Source organism: Sminthopsis crassicaudata, chromosome 3, assembly GCF_048593235.1.
Source record: "Sminthopsis crassicaudata isolate SCR6 chromosome 3, ASM4859323v1, whole genome shotgun sequence".
In the NCBI taxonomy this organism is placed as follows: Eukaryota; Metazoa; Chordata; class Mammalia; order Dasyuromorphia; family Dasyuridae; genus Sminthopsis; species Sminthopsis crassicaudata.
In genome coordinates this window covers 181893796-181907189 of record NC_133619.1, presented here as the reverse complement: position 1 = coordinate 181907189, position 13394 = coordinate 181893796, and the positions used below count along the sequence as shown (strand labels likewise).

The 13394-nt window shown below is 33.9% G+C and overlaps 1 protein-coding gene across 6 annotated transcripts in view; it reads right to left on the bottom strand.

Moving 5' to 3' along the window:
• FHL2 (four and a half LIM domains 2) overlaps positions 1-13394 on the bottom strand; it is an 86118-nt gene that overhangs the window by 25161 nt on the left and 47563 nt on the right. For all 6 annotated transcript variants that reach the window (XM_074299694.1, XM_074299699.1, XM_074299700.1 and 3 more), the window contains exon 2: positions 10253-10432. In XM_074299694.1, the coding sequence (XP_074155795.1) occupies positions 10253-10408 (156 nt within the window). In that variant the 5' untranslated portion in view covers positions 10409-10432. The remainder of the gene's footprint in view (positions 1-10252; positions 10433-13394) is intronic.

Here is a 13394-nt window from a genome sequence, read left to right as displayed (position 1 = left end):
AAATAGTTATTTCATTCTATGGAGATCCAGTGGCTGGCACAATTTGTGATACATAATAGGTGCTTAAATGCCAATTTGTTGGTAATTGTCTTAAGTTTGTAGGTTACAAATAAAGCCATTTTTAAAAACTCAGCATTTCTATTGTTACTAGTAAAACCTAGAGAGAAGAGAAATTCAATTTTTGCCCTACTGAGGAAGCCCACAAAGTTATATAGAAAGATTCTCACTTACTCATGGTTGGGGCCTGCTAATATAATAAAATGACAATGCTAACCATATCAATTTACAAATTTAGTAATATACCAATCAAATTACTGATAGGTTACCTTTTTTTTTTTGATAGACAAGTTAGCAAACAATTTAGAAGAACAAAAGATATAGAATTTTAAAGAGGATTTGAACATACCTATAATAGTATTATTGTCTAATTGTGTCTGACTCTGTGACTCTGGGTATTTTCTTGGCAAAGAAAACTATAGTAGTTTGTCATTTCCTTCTCTAGCTAATTTTATAGATCAGGAACTGAGGAAAACAGTGTTGAGTGACTTGTTCAATGTCACACAGCTGATAAGGGTCTGAGGCTAAATTTGAATTCATGAAGATGAGGATTCCTGCTTCCAAACATAGTGTTCTATCCACTGCTCCACTATAGCATATCATAGTATTACTAAATTAGAAAACAGTAATCATCAAAAAATATTTGGTGTTAGTTAAAAACAAAAATAGATGAGTAAAAGACACTTGATGATCAAGGAATATAAACAAGCTAAAACCATAGTGCAGTATCTGATTAATTACTAGGGGAGGTAATTTAACAAGGATAGTTAGAAATTAGAAACTGATTTGGCAAAAGTTAGGTTTAGAACAAGATCTTGTAACATAAACCATAGTATGATTAAACCTGATCGTAGAGAGTCACACTATAAACAAATTAGAAGAGAATGAGATGAGGTACTTTTCACAACTATAGAAAAAAAGAATTCTGACCAATGAACAGAGATCTAAAAAACAGATAAGGATAAAAATAGATAATTTTGACTACATAAAATAAAAATGGCAGCATCAGGAATTTGGATAGAGATTTGGCTTTGGAGCCAAAAAGATCTGGGTACACAATTGTTTAAGATTATGCAGCATGTTGCAATGCCTAGATTATCTGGCATGGAATCAGGAAGACTCATTTTGCCAGGACAGGGAGAGAGGGTTCAAATCTGGCCTCAGACGAGTACTAGCTATGTGACCTGAATAAATCTCTTAACCAATTTACTTCATTTCTCCATCCATAACATGAGCTGGAGAAGGAAACTGCAAACCACTCTAGAATCTGTGTCCAAAAAATAAAAAAAAAACCCAAATGGGAGTTGCAAATAGTACAATATGATTGAAAACAACTGAAAAACAACATACATTATAGAGAAGATGCTAAATTGCTTTTATAGAAGTTTTTCTCTGGAAACTTCCTATTTAATTAACTGAATTAAACTTAAAAAATTAAAAGGCTAAGTTAAATTCCTACCTTAAAGTTATAAAGATTTGGTACACATATGATCAGTGAAGATTTTAGTGACAAATATAATTTACATTATTTTTATTATGACCTTTCAAATTGTGTTACAAAAATTCTATGAACTTAATTTTATTGGAAAAAATTTGAACCAAGATAATTAGTGAGTAGATTGCATTATTTAAAAAAATTAATAGAGAGGAGAGTTTAACATTTTTTTAAATTGGTTTTAAAAATGAGGTATTATTACATGGGGTTTGAAATAGTCTACATTATCATAGATAGACATCTTTCAGAACTAAACATGAAAAAACTATCTTACCCATTCAAAACAGCTCATTATACATTCCTACACTTAAAAGGATTCTAAATTTGTACTCATTAGAAGGAAAGAAAGGGAAGTTAATAAACATTTTTTATAGTATTTAATGTGTTGTGCACTTTGCTAAATGATTTATAATTTCACACTAATCATACAAAGTAAGTGCAGCTATAATTCCCATTTTATAAATGAGAAAACTGAGGTAAATAGAAGTTAAGTAACTTGCCCAGGATCACACAGGTACTAAATGTCTAAGGGCTTAGATTTGACAGTAGGGTTTCCTGGCTCCAGGCCTAGAGGTCTATTCATTGTAACTCTAGCACCAAACTGTATCTAGAAGACTATGTAAAATAATACATCTATCTGAATGGCTTCCTATTGGAATTCCATCTCAGGGGAAGCCATGAGAAAAAAAATAACACAAAACCTTATAACAAGAGGACAGTAACTAAATGCTTGTCGGCTTTTTTTTATTCACAATCTAGAGTTGATGTTGACGGCTCATAATTTCAACATATGATGCAGGATTTTAATATATTTTAAAATAATAAAGCTTAAAGAAGCTAAAAATTAAAATAATATATAAGTAACTTTATTTGCATGAAATTGTGTTAGGTAAAAATAATCTATTTGTCAATGAAAGATTTCTACCCAAACTTTTTCTGCTGCTTATATAGTATGAGTTTTTCAGTAACTGATCTGAGAGTTTGCTGCTGCTTTACTTGCCAAATTAGCTTTATACAAGAGAGTCAGCATGACACAAATGAATAAAGAGCTGGCCTTAGAGTTATTAAGCTTTACTTTTAACATATATAATAGTGATGTAAACCTGGGCAGATAATTTAATTTCTTAGTGTTCTAGGTAATTCAATATGATCCTTATTCTCCCCCTACACCCCTCAGCAATTGGGGTTAAGTGACTTACCCAGCAGTGTGACCACACAGCTAATAAATGTCTGAGGTCAAATTTGAACTCAGGTTCTTCTGACTCTAGGGTGCCCTATTATTGGTGTTCTTAACCTATATAGTCTATGGATAGATTTTTAGAAGGCCTTTTGCCAGAGAAAATGATTAGGAAGAACTGCATCCATATGTTTGTGTGTGTGTGTGTGTGTGTGTGTGTGTGTGTGTGTGTGTGTGTGTGTGTGTATTTCATTCTTAGTAACCCTCGATTTTCCTGTATTTAAAAACTTTATTCTGAAAGGGCCCACTGACTTCACTAGACTGCCAAAAGGGTCCATTTCACAAAAAAAAAAAAAAAGGTTGAGCCCCTCCTCTAAATATTTACATATTTAATATTGCAGAGAAGTTTCAGACTGCTAGGAGAATTTTCTCATTTGTGAGTTTCCAATATCTGGGGGCCTTTCTCTAGTCATCAAACACCCACCATCCCTGACAGTAGAGTAAAATTTACAAAAGATACAATCCTTGGAGCTTTAATTGTTTATAATAACTAGCATTTGCATAGTATTTTAAAACTCATAGAACATTTTACATATCTCATTTGATCTTCAAAAAACTCAGGTACTATGGTCAACCTTAAATGACCACAAATGAAGAAGTTAGAGGTTGTGACTTGCTGAGGGTCATATGACTATTACATGTTGGAGGCTCAGGTTCTCCTAACTCCAAGTTTAACACCCTACTCACTCTCTCACTTACCAGTCTAAATAAAAATACTTAGCATTTACATATATCTTTAAGGTCTATCTATAAAGTATTTTTTTATGTTATTCCATTTGCTCCTAACATCAACTCCATGAGATTGGTGTTATCATCTAGGACAGAGTTACCTAATTATCTCTGAATTTTATAATCATTTATTTATCTTCCAGAAACTTAAACTATCCTAGTTATATGTGGATATATGTATGTAAATATATGTGTATATATTTCTATATACATATACGGACACATATTAATATATCCATAAAAGGAGAGCTTTAAAACCGCATTAATCTACTGGAAAAAAAATACTAAAACAAATCTGGTGCCTATAAAAATCTTCTAAATTAAGAGAAGAATGCTGATAATTTAATAAGATCGGGACCAAACTCCTCTTTCAAATTTCAGAATTTTTCATTTCAGAAATATTTTAAGACATGAAAAATGATTTTTTAAATAAACTAATAGCTTTTTATTTTTCAAAATATATGTAGATAGTTTTCAACATTCACCCTTGCAAAACTTTGTGTTCCAAATTTTTCTCCTTCCCCTCTTCTCCCCTCTCAGAGATAGAAAATAATTCAATATAGGTTAAACATGTGCAATTCTTCTAAACATATTTCAAATTTATCATACTGCACAAGAAAAATCAGATCAAAAGGGGAAAAATGGCAAAGAAAAAAACAAGCAAGCAAACAACAACAACAAAAGGTGAAAATACTATGTTGTTATCCACATTCAGTCCCCATAGTCCTCTCTCTGGTTGCAGATGGCTCTCTTCATCACAAGTCTATTGGATTTGAAATGAATGACTTCATTGTTGAAAAGAGCCAAGTCCACCACAATTGATCATCACATGATCTTAGTATAACTGCTATATACAATGTTCTCTTGGTTCTACTCACTTCACTTAGCATCAATTTATATAAATCTCTCCAGACCTTTCTGAAATCAGCCTGCTGATCATTTCTTATGAAATAATAATATTCAATTAATTCACATATATCATAACTTATTCAGCCATTTACCAGCTGATGGGCATTCTACTCAGTTTCCAGTTCTTTGCCACTACAAAAAGGACTGCTACAAACATTTTTGCACATGTGGATTTTTTCTAGTCTTTTATATTTTCTTTGGGTACAAACCCAATGGAAACATTGTTGGATCAAAGGTTAATAGTCCTTTGGGCAAAGTTCCAAATTGCTCTCAAGAATATAGTTGGATCAGTTCACAATTCCACCAACAATGTATTAGTTTCCCAGTTTTCCCACATTCCCTCTAATGTTTTTCTTTATCTTTTCCTATCTTCTTTTGTCATAATTTGCATTTCTCTATCAGAAATGGCTTTAATTTCTTCATTTGAAAATTGTCTGTTCATATCCTCTGCCCATTTGTCAACTGGAGAATGGCTTGTATTCTTATAAATTTGATTCAGTTCTCTGTATATTTTAGAAATGAGTCCTTTGTCAGAAACCTTGGATATAAACATTTTTCTCACTTTTCTGTTTTTCTTCTTATCTTGGCTGAATTATCATTTTGTTTGTAAGAAATTTTTAAATTTAGCATAATCAAAATTATCAATTTGGCATTTCATGATGTTCTTTTGTTCTTTGGTCATAAATTCCTTCCTTCTCCATAAATCTGAGAGGTAATATTTCTAACTGGAATTTGATAAGCAATGCCCTTCTCTCAAAGGACAACTAATCCAGAGCCAATGATTTAATATTAACTGGATTCCCATATAAAGGGCTATGATTAAGGTTGATTTTCAGGCTGAGGTAAAAGTCTTTCCCTGAACACCTCTGTGTAGACTTCCTTTCAGTGACAGCCTCTGTGCTAGTCTTAGATTTGTAAAGGGTTTTCCCTTCATTATTTTTCCTTCACAGTAATCTTGCTTATAGGTTTGACTCTATAGTACCTCTTACGGGACTAGAAGGTATAGAAACTCTTAAATTAGGATTAGATTTTAGAGAGCTAGTGACCTTACTATTTTTCTGAATTTACCTGGAGCTGCCCATCAATCTATATTACCACCCTGCTTAGTTTTCCTGACTTCTTTCAAGATTCAACTCAAGCTCCATTTCCAGAAGGTTTTCTCCCTCTCTTTATCCACCAGTGCCCTGGCCTTTTAGATTATCTTTCTGTTTACTCTCTTTTGTATTATATTTTCTAGTTATTTGGTGGCAACTAGGTGCCAGTGGATAGTGTGTTGGGCCTAGAGTTAGGAAGTCCAGAGTTCATATCAAGCCTCAGACATATATTAACTGTATGATCCTGGACATACAGGAAGTATGCTGAAGAAGTAAATGGCAAACCAATCCAATATCTTTGCCAAGGAAATCCCATCCAGAGTTGCAAAGAATCAGTCATGTCTCCTCCATTAAAATATCTGCTTCTTGATTTTAAAAAAGTTGTTTGCGTTAATTTGTAGGCCATAGTAAGCATCAAAACAAATTTGAGATCAAATCTGGTCTCAGATATTTACTCTGTGATTCTAGAAAGTAAAATAGGGATTATAACAGTAACTACCTTTAATATTTTTTTATGAGGGTCAAATGAGAGAATATTTGTTAAAAAAAAAGTATTTAGCATAATACACCATGTAATAAGCTCTACATAAACATTTGCTCCATTTCCCCTTAATAAATGCTTAATAAATGCCTGCTTCAGTCCCATTCATTCACTTCTCTGCTTCTCTACTGTGAAACTATCTAGTGTTGTTAGTCAGATAACAAGAACTATGTTACTAATGGCAGCAAAGCCCCATAAAGTCTGGGGGGAAGTGGCAAAGTCCTTATTTATCACTGCCTGCCCCAAAGCAGAAAAACAAGAGATCTTTCCTTTGAGAATTACTACATTTTTTTCAGAGTTCTGCACAGGACAAAACCTGTGATTTCATTGATATAGGACTTCCTGATGAAGAAATGCCTTCTAAAGGTTGGAACCATCTTCTGCAACTTAAAATTTTAGTTGTCTGGGGCTCTGAGAAGTTAAGTGATTTGCATTGTGTAACATATCCAACTTGTGCTTGAGGCAAAATTTGAGCACAGGGCTTGAATTCACTATCTATTACACTGAAATGTCTATTAATACATATAATTAATATAATAATTAGAGTTAATTAAAAATAATAGAATTATAACAGTAACATAGAATGAGCTTAAGGAACTCACAAGGATGGACTATAAGCATATAGGAATAAGGATAAAATTTGAAAGTTCTGAAATCTCTCCCTCTGCAATTCTACATTTGCAATTACCTATCAGACATCTTGAACTGAATGTCCTATGAACATCTTAAATTCAACATATCTAAAACTGAACTTATGATTGTTTCCCTCTCTATTACTATAGAAGATATCACAATTCTCTCAGACAACCTAAGTGTCTCTCAGCCTCTATGTCCAATTAGTGGTCAAGCACTGCCATTTTTATCTTCATAACTTGGTGATATCATCTCTCATGGATTTGAGTTATCTCAATGCAGGTAATTCCCAGATACAATTACTCAACTCTAATCTTTTCCCTGAATTCCATTCTTGCATCTCTAACTACCTCTAAGACACCTTGAACTATTCTTGTGTCCAATGTGTCCAAAATTAACTTATATTCTCCCATCCCAAGCTCCTTCTTCCTCCTAACTAGAAAGATTTGCCATCATCCTTCCCTTTACCCTATCTCATATTCTACATGTAATCCTTGACTATTCACCTTCTTTTCCCCTGCCATTTATACCTTCATAACATCTCTCATACATACCTCTTTCTTTCCCTCCATATTGCCATATGGTTTTCTCATTACCCCATGCTCAGATTATTGAAATGACTTGCTGTTTGGTCTCCCTGTGTCAAGTGTCATCCCACTACAATATATCCTTCACTCAGCTATCAAATTGAGTTTCCTAAAACACATCTGACCATATGGCTCCCTACAACTTCCAGGATCAAATCACAAAACTCTCTGACCCTTATAGCTCTTTATTACCTAAACTTTTCAATCTTCTTGTAATTTATTCCTTTCTGCATATATTCTTCCATACATATACTGGCTATTGTTCATTGCGTACTATACTCCACCTCTAGACTCCATGCATTTTCCTGACTGTCCCTCATGCCATCTATGCGCCCAGCTTCTCTGACTTTCTTCCAATCTCATTTAAAATCTCACTTTCTACAATAAATAGATCTTTCCTAGTCCTCTTTAATCTTAGTGCTCTCCCTCAAAAATGATTCCTAATGTATCTTATATAGCTTATTTATACATATTCGCTTTTATGTTGTTTTCACCATTAGATGATAATCTCCTTGAAAGCAAGGACTGTCTTTTGCCTCTTTTGGTATCCCCTTCTGCTTAGCAAAAAGACTGGCAAATAGTAGGTGCTTAATAAATGCTGGTAGACTGACATACTGACCCACACTCAAGTCCATAAGCCAAACTTCATGCTCTTAAGCTTGTTGATGTTTTTAAATACTATGCCTGGGTAGGAGTAGGGGATAAGGGGAAGAGACTTATGGGATATCTTGTTATTTTAAGAAAATTGAAATGCAAACCAGATTTATCAGTTCAATTACTCTGCTGGGTATCTTGCCAGGAATTTTTGCTTCATTTATTGAAAAAACAGACCATTTTTCTGTAGGATTATATTCTTCCTCCCCACTCCCCCCCAATTAATTTTATTCATTTTTAATATCCTCCCCAAACAATTCTAATATTAAAAAATTCTCCAAACTGGGTGATCTAGCCCCAGTGATTTCTTTTTGCTTTAAAAATATAGAAAGTCATATTGAATAATAATACCACATTTCTAAGACCTCTAAATCCAAGTTGAAAAGTTCAGGCTGATTAATTCCTGACTTTGGTAAAGACTTATTGATTTTGGCCCAATTCAGTGGGATTTTTGGTCATTAACACATAAAACATTTCTTGAAGGATTACTGTTTAAAGAGACTTTAAACTAATTCATATTCACAAGACAGGGAAAGTCATTTCAATTTTTTCATTTTACTTCACTGGCTAAGGGAGATTAGCCCCAAGTATTTATAACTCTATCTTTAAAGAGCTGAGCTTTCAAACTGATGGACTTCTCACCCATTTGAATTATAAATTTTATCCCTTTAATCTAAATGTACATTTTAAAAAACCCTGAAATTTCCATATTAGGAACTCAATAGTGAAGGATAAGGGTTTCATGATATGTGCAAAGGAAATACCCTTCCTCCCCAAAATCATCATATTTAGTTACTTTGGATTTACTTTTATTGATTCAGTATATATTTATCTTCTATATATATTTTAGATATACTGGATATCTCCCCCATTAGAATGTGAACTTATTTAGAGCAAGGGTAGTTATTCTGTAGTTCTATTTCTAATGCCTAGCATATTGCCTCCCACAAAACTCCATTTAATGAACATTGGCTGATTGATTTATTGAGAAAGAGTACAAGAAATCTCATTAACCATCAGGGAAATGTAAGACAATTAACAGAAATAAGTTTTTGGATGAGCTAGGTCAACCAAATTTTTGCAGTCTCTAAGCCCATCTGAACTCTTCAAAGTTTACACAATTAGTATTTTATATTTTTGTTTCTTTTATATTTGGCATCTCACTTCTGTGCTATAGCCAGAAAATATACTGCTGTAAAGGTCTAGAACTGAGCAAATGCACTTGGATAATGGAGCATGTGAGACTAATTGCCAATTGGACGGTTCTTTATTAACTTGTTTGAAGGTTGACCCTCCCCAGCTGTTCTGTGCTGACTTGATTGGTGGGACAAAGAAGGGGAAGTGACATGTATGGGTGAAGTAGGAGGAGGAAATTGGAGCATTCTCCTGGCAGTGGGGAGAGAGGAAGGTGGCGTAGAGATTGCTAAATCTAATCTCTTAACGATGATCACAAAAGACCAAAAATAAAGATTTTTGGTGATCCTGACTCCTGATGATTTCTGGGAAGACAGAGTACTAGCATGCTGCTATAGCTTTGTTTCATGAGATAGAAAAAAAGACTATGTTTCACAGTATTCATCTCATTTTTTTCTTCATAAGACTACCTGTGCATGAGAGTTGGGAGAAGGAAAGAGCAGGATTATTGCTCACTTGTCATCTAACATTTAGTAGTAGAAGGCAACAAGATAATCCTGTTAGAATTATCTTTCCTAGGGACAACTTGATAAATAAAGCTAACAGTAGCTGAGCAATATTAGTATCATCTAATTGTAGTATCTTTCCCTTTGCCCATTGATGAATTTGGTATTTATAGTCTTAGGGGATATATGATGACCTTCCCCAAAAATTTTTAGTCACAGGGAAGAGCAGCAGGACTGAAAGATGGCATGTGAAATTCCATAAATAGGGCAAAGCCAGTACTCCTTGAGTTATAAACCAGGAAAGTTCAAATATCGGCCTGAAGTATTTTAAGAAATAGGGTCGAATTCGTATCTTTCATACAACCTGTATGATCTTGAGCAATTCTCTGGGCCTCAGTTTCCTCATCTGTAAAATGAGGAAGTTAGACTAGATGATCATTAAAGCTTCCAGTTCTACATTTCTATGTTTTCTATGTGCCCAATCCCAAATTAGGTGCTGGAAGAGAAATGTGAGATGATTCTTGTCCTCTGTAATCTAATAATCTAGCTAAAGCTATAATTCTAACACATGCAGGACATAATAGTACACAATATTCCCCGATGATTGGTCCAAGGAACTAATTGGTTCAGTTCAGCCTGACAGGGTTTCTCAAAATAAAGCATGAGCCTAAAGTACCTTGCAGTCACAGCCAATAGGTTTTTTGCACTCCTCGCATGTGTTAGAGTACAGGCTCTCAAAGCACTTCACACAGTAGGGATCCTCTTCTCTCAGGATGTATTTCCTTCCAAACAGGGATTCATTGCAGTGATGGCAGTCAAAACGTTCAGTCATTTTGACACGTTAGTTTCCAGCTGCCTGTCAAATGGAAAAAAAAAAAAAATCAAAGCCCCATTAACGCTTCTTTGTCACCGGGCACACTCGGGAATCTTAGCAGAGTGATCTTGGTATCAATTTCAGTCAAGTGGCATTCTATTTCCAGTTGGTGAATAATTTCACATTGGCTAGTTTAAGTAACAACAATCTCATTTAGGAAACTAGTGTGCAAGGAGGAAAAGTTCTTTTCTCTCCTTTAATGACATATATTTTCCCACAAATTCTCCTCTATAATCTATTTTTCTTTACTATGTAAGATTTTATCAATTTGGGAGAAAAGTTAAACACTGTATCAGGGTTCTTTAATTGCTCTTGCTTTTTACATGTGTTTTAAATATGTAACTATTATAAATCAATTCTTCCTCTTCTCCCTTTCCCTGAAATAGATGGGCAAACACTTAAAACAACATTTTCATTTCTATTAAAAGATTTTTCATGAGCTTCTTTTCATGATTTACAAGTTTAAATGTTAAGAAATAGCAGTCGTAGGGGGTGTTCTAGTATTAGGGAACAGTCAATCTGAGAGAAAATGGGTACAGTATCTTCTACTGTGAGGTAACGTTAGGAAAAACATGAGCAAAAGAGAAATGACCCAAATGTTTCATTTGTACCAAATTTTAAAAATAATTCAGGTTCATGGCATTACTGGAGCAAGGAGGTGGTAAAGGGCTCTCTTCAAAAATACAAAGACAATTGTACAGCTTCAAAAGCAATGACCTTGAACAGTGGCACTCACGGGCAATTCAGGGCACATTTGAAAGAGAAGCAAGTATGAATCTCCGTGCTTTGGCAATATGACAGTCATGGTGAATTTTTCCAGAATGAATGTGCGTTGTGCCTGTCTACTGTGGAGGTGGGGTGATGGGGAGTTGGGGTGAGGAATGTTTTTCCTTGTTCCTCACAGATTATCTTATACAGACTTATTAAGATTTTTCCATAGATTTCTGTGTACTAAGTCAAGATTTTCAGACTGCTGGAGCTATCATTAGGATGTAACCTAGTCCATAGATCTTATTTTAGAGATGAGAAAACTGAGAAAAGGTGAAGTAATTTGTGTAAAGTTGCATAACTAGTTAGGAGTAAAGACAGGAATCATAACATCAAATAATTATAACTGGAAGGAACTTGAAAGTCCCTAATCTGACATATAGAGAGAAAGAACAGAACATCTGTAATGTGCCCAAATTCTCACAAATAATTAAATGGCAGAATCAGGAATTGAACCCAGGTTTCCTGAGTCATAGTTCAGAACTCCTTCCAAATATTTTGTTGCATTATGACTGATGCTACATGGCAGGAAATTTTTTTTCCATTGTACTAATAATACTTGACACAGTTTATTTTTTTCCCAACAATACACATGCACATTTATGTATCTTTTTCTTTTACAAACAAATTAAGAGGGATGGTTAATTTACTAAAAGCAAAAGGGGAAAAAAAGATTAAGTAGGTTAGACATTACCACATGTGACCAGCTGTATGTTAAAATTTATTTAATGAACAGTACTCTATAAATGGAAAATGGCCAAGAATAAGTTTATTAAAAGAAAAAAAGGATTCCCTCTGTTTATGGTTATTGAAGTCCTGATTCTGAGCTTGAAACAAAACAAAACAAAAACATCAAACATCAATAAATATCGATTTGTGCCATATAGCTGACTAAAGTTCAAAAGTATAGCCAATAATTGACTTCTGTTTTACTTAAAAGTTATTGAAGTGACAAGAAAGTTACAATTAAGGTAAAATTAAAAATACCTGCACAGCTTGTAGTGACAGCCTATGGGAAAGGACCCACTTGATGCTAATGGGTGCTTGAAGCTTCAATAACTATAAGCAAAAAAACTGCCATTTTTTTGTGTATTCATTCTTAATTATTCTTGAATTTATAGGATACTATTCTTTTAAGGAATCTAGACATATAGTTAGACACATGGGGTATTGTCTACCACAATTAATTCTTCTCCTTGGAATCAAAGAAAACATTGTTTGGACATTTTGGGGATAGCATCAATGTGGACCTTAAATATTTTATGTCGTTCTTCTAAAACTCATTGTGCAAAGATCCTTTGTACCTTTGCCATCTTGCCCTGCAGTGATTGTGCTGGCAAGAGATTTAATAAGTTCCTTTAAGTCAATAGTTATTGGCAAAGTCAGAACTAATCAGGTACATTTTTGTCAATGGCTTTTCTAATATGCAAGGGAATATTTCCAGTATTTCAAAGGAAGACTGCAAACTAACTGGATGTAAGAAGGGCAATACATACATACACACACACATATATATATGAATCATCGGCCCTCATCTAAGAAGAGGAATGAATATTCTACATCAAAAAGATTAATTGACTTGAAAAGTCTGCTATTAATATAGGTATTTAATTCTTTGCATAGTACCTTTTCTATGTTCTTTAGCAGGAGGATCTTTTTTTCTGGCAAGCAAATGATCATAGTATATACAATTAAACATTTACTAAACTATATAATAAACAAAGTACTAGAAAACTTTATCACAACTGATATTCACATACTGCTCTGTGTTTTACAAAATGCTTTTTATACATTTTCTTAATTCAGGTACAACATATATCATCATCTTTATCTTGCAAGTGAGGGAATCCAGGTTCAGAGTTGCATAGTTACAGAGCTGAGAATCAGAGTTTCAATTAAAACTCAACCCCTCATCCCAGCTTTCCTGACTGAGTTCCTTACTCAGACATACAGATGTGATCACATGACACATAAGTGCCATAAAGTGAAACTTAATTGGACTTGGAGTCAAAGGAAAGGGAGACAAATCTCAGTTCTGTTATTTACCAGTTCTGTGAGCTTCCCCTCTGGGCCTCAGTTTTTTATCTGTGAAATGATGTGAGGAGTCAAAAATAATACCATGAAAAAGTCTTCCTTGGTTTAACTCTCCCAAGTTTTGTCATGTTGTAATTTCTTC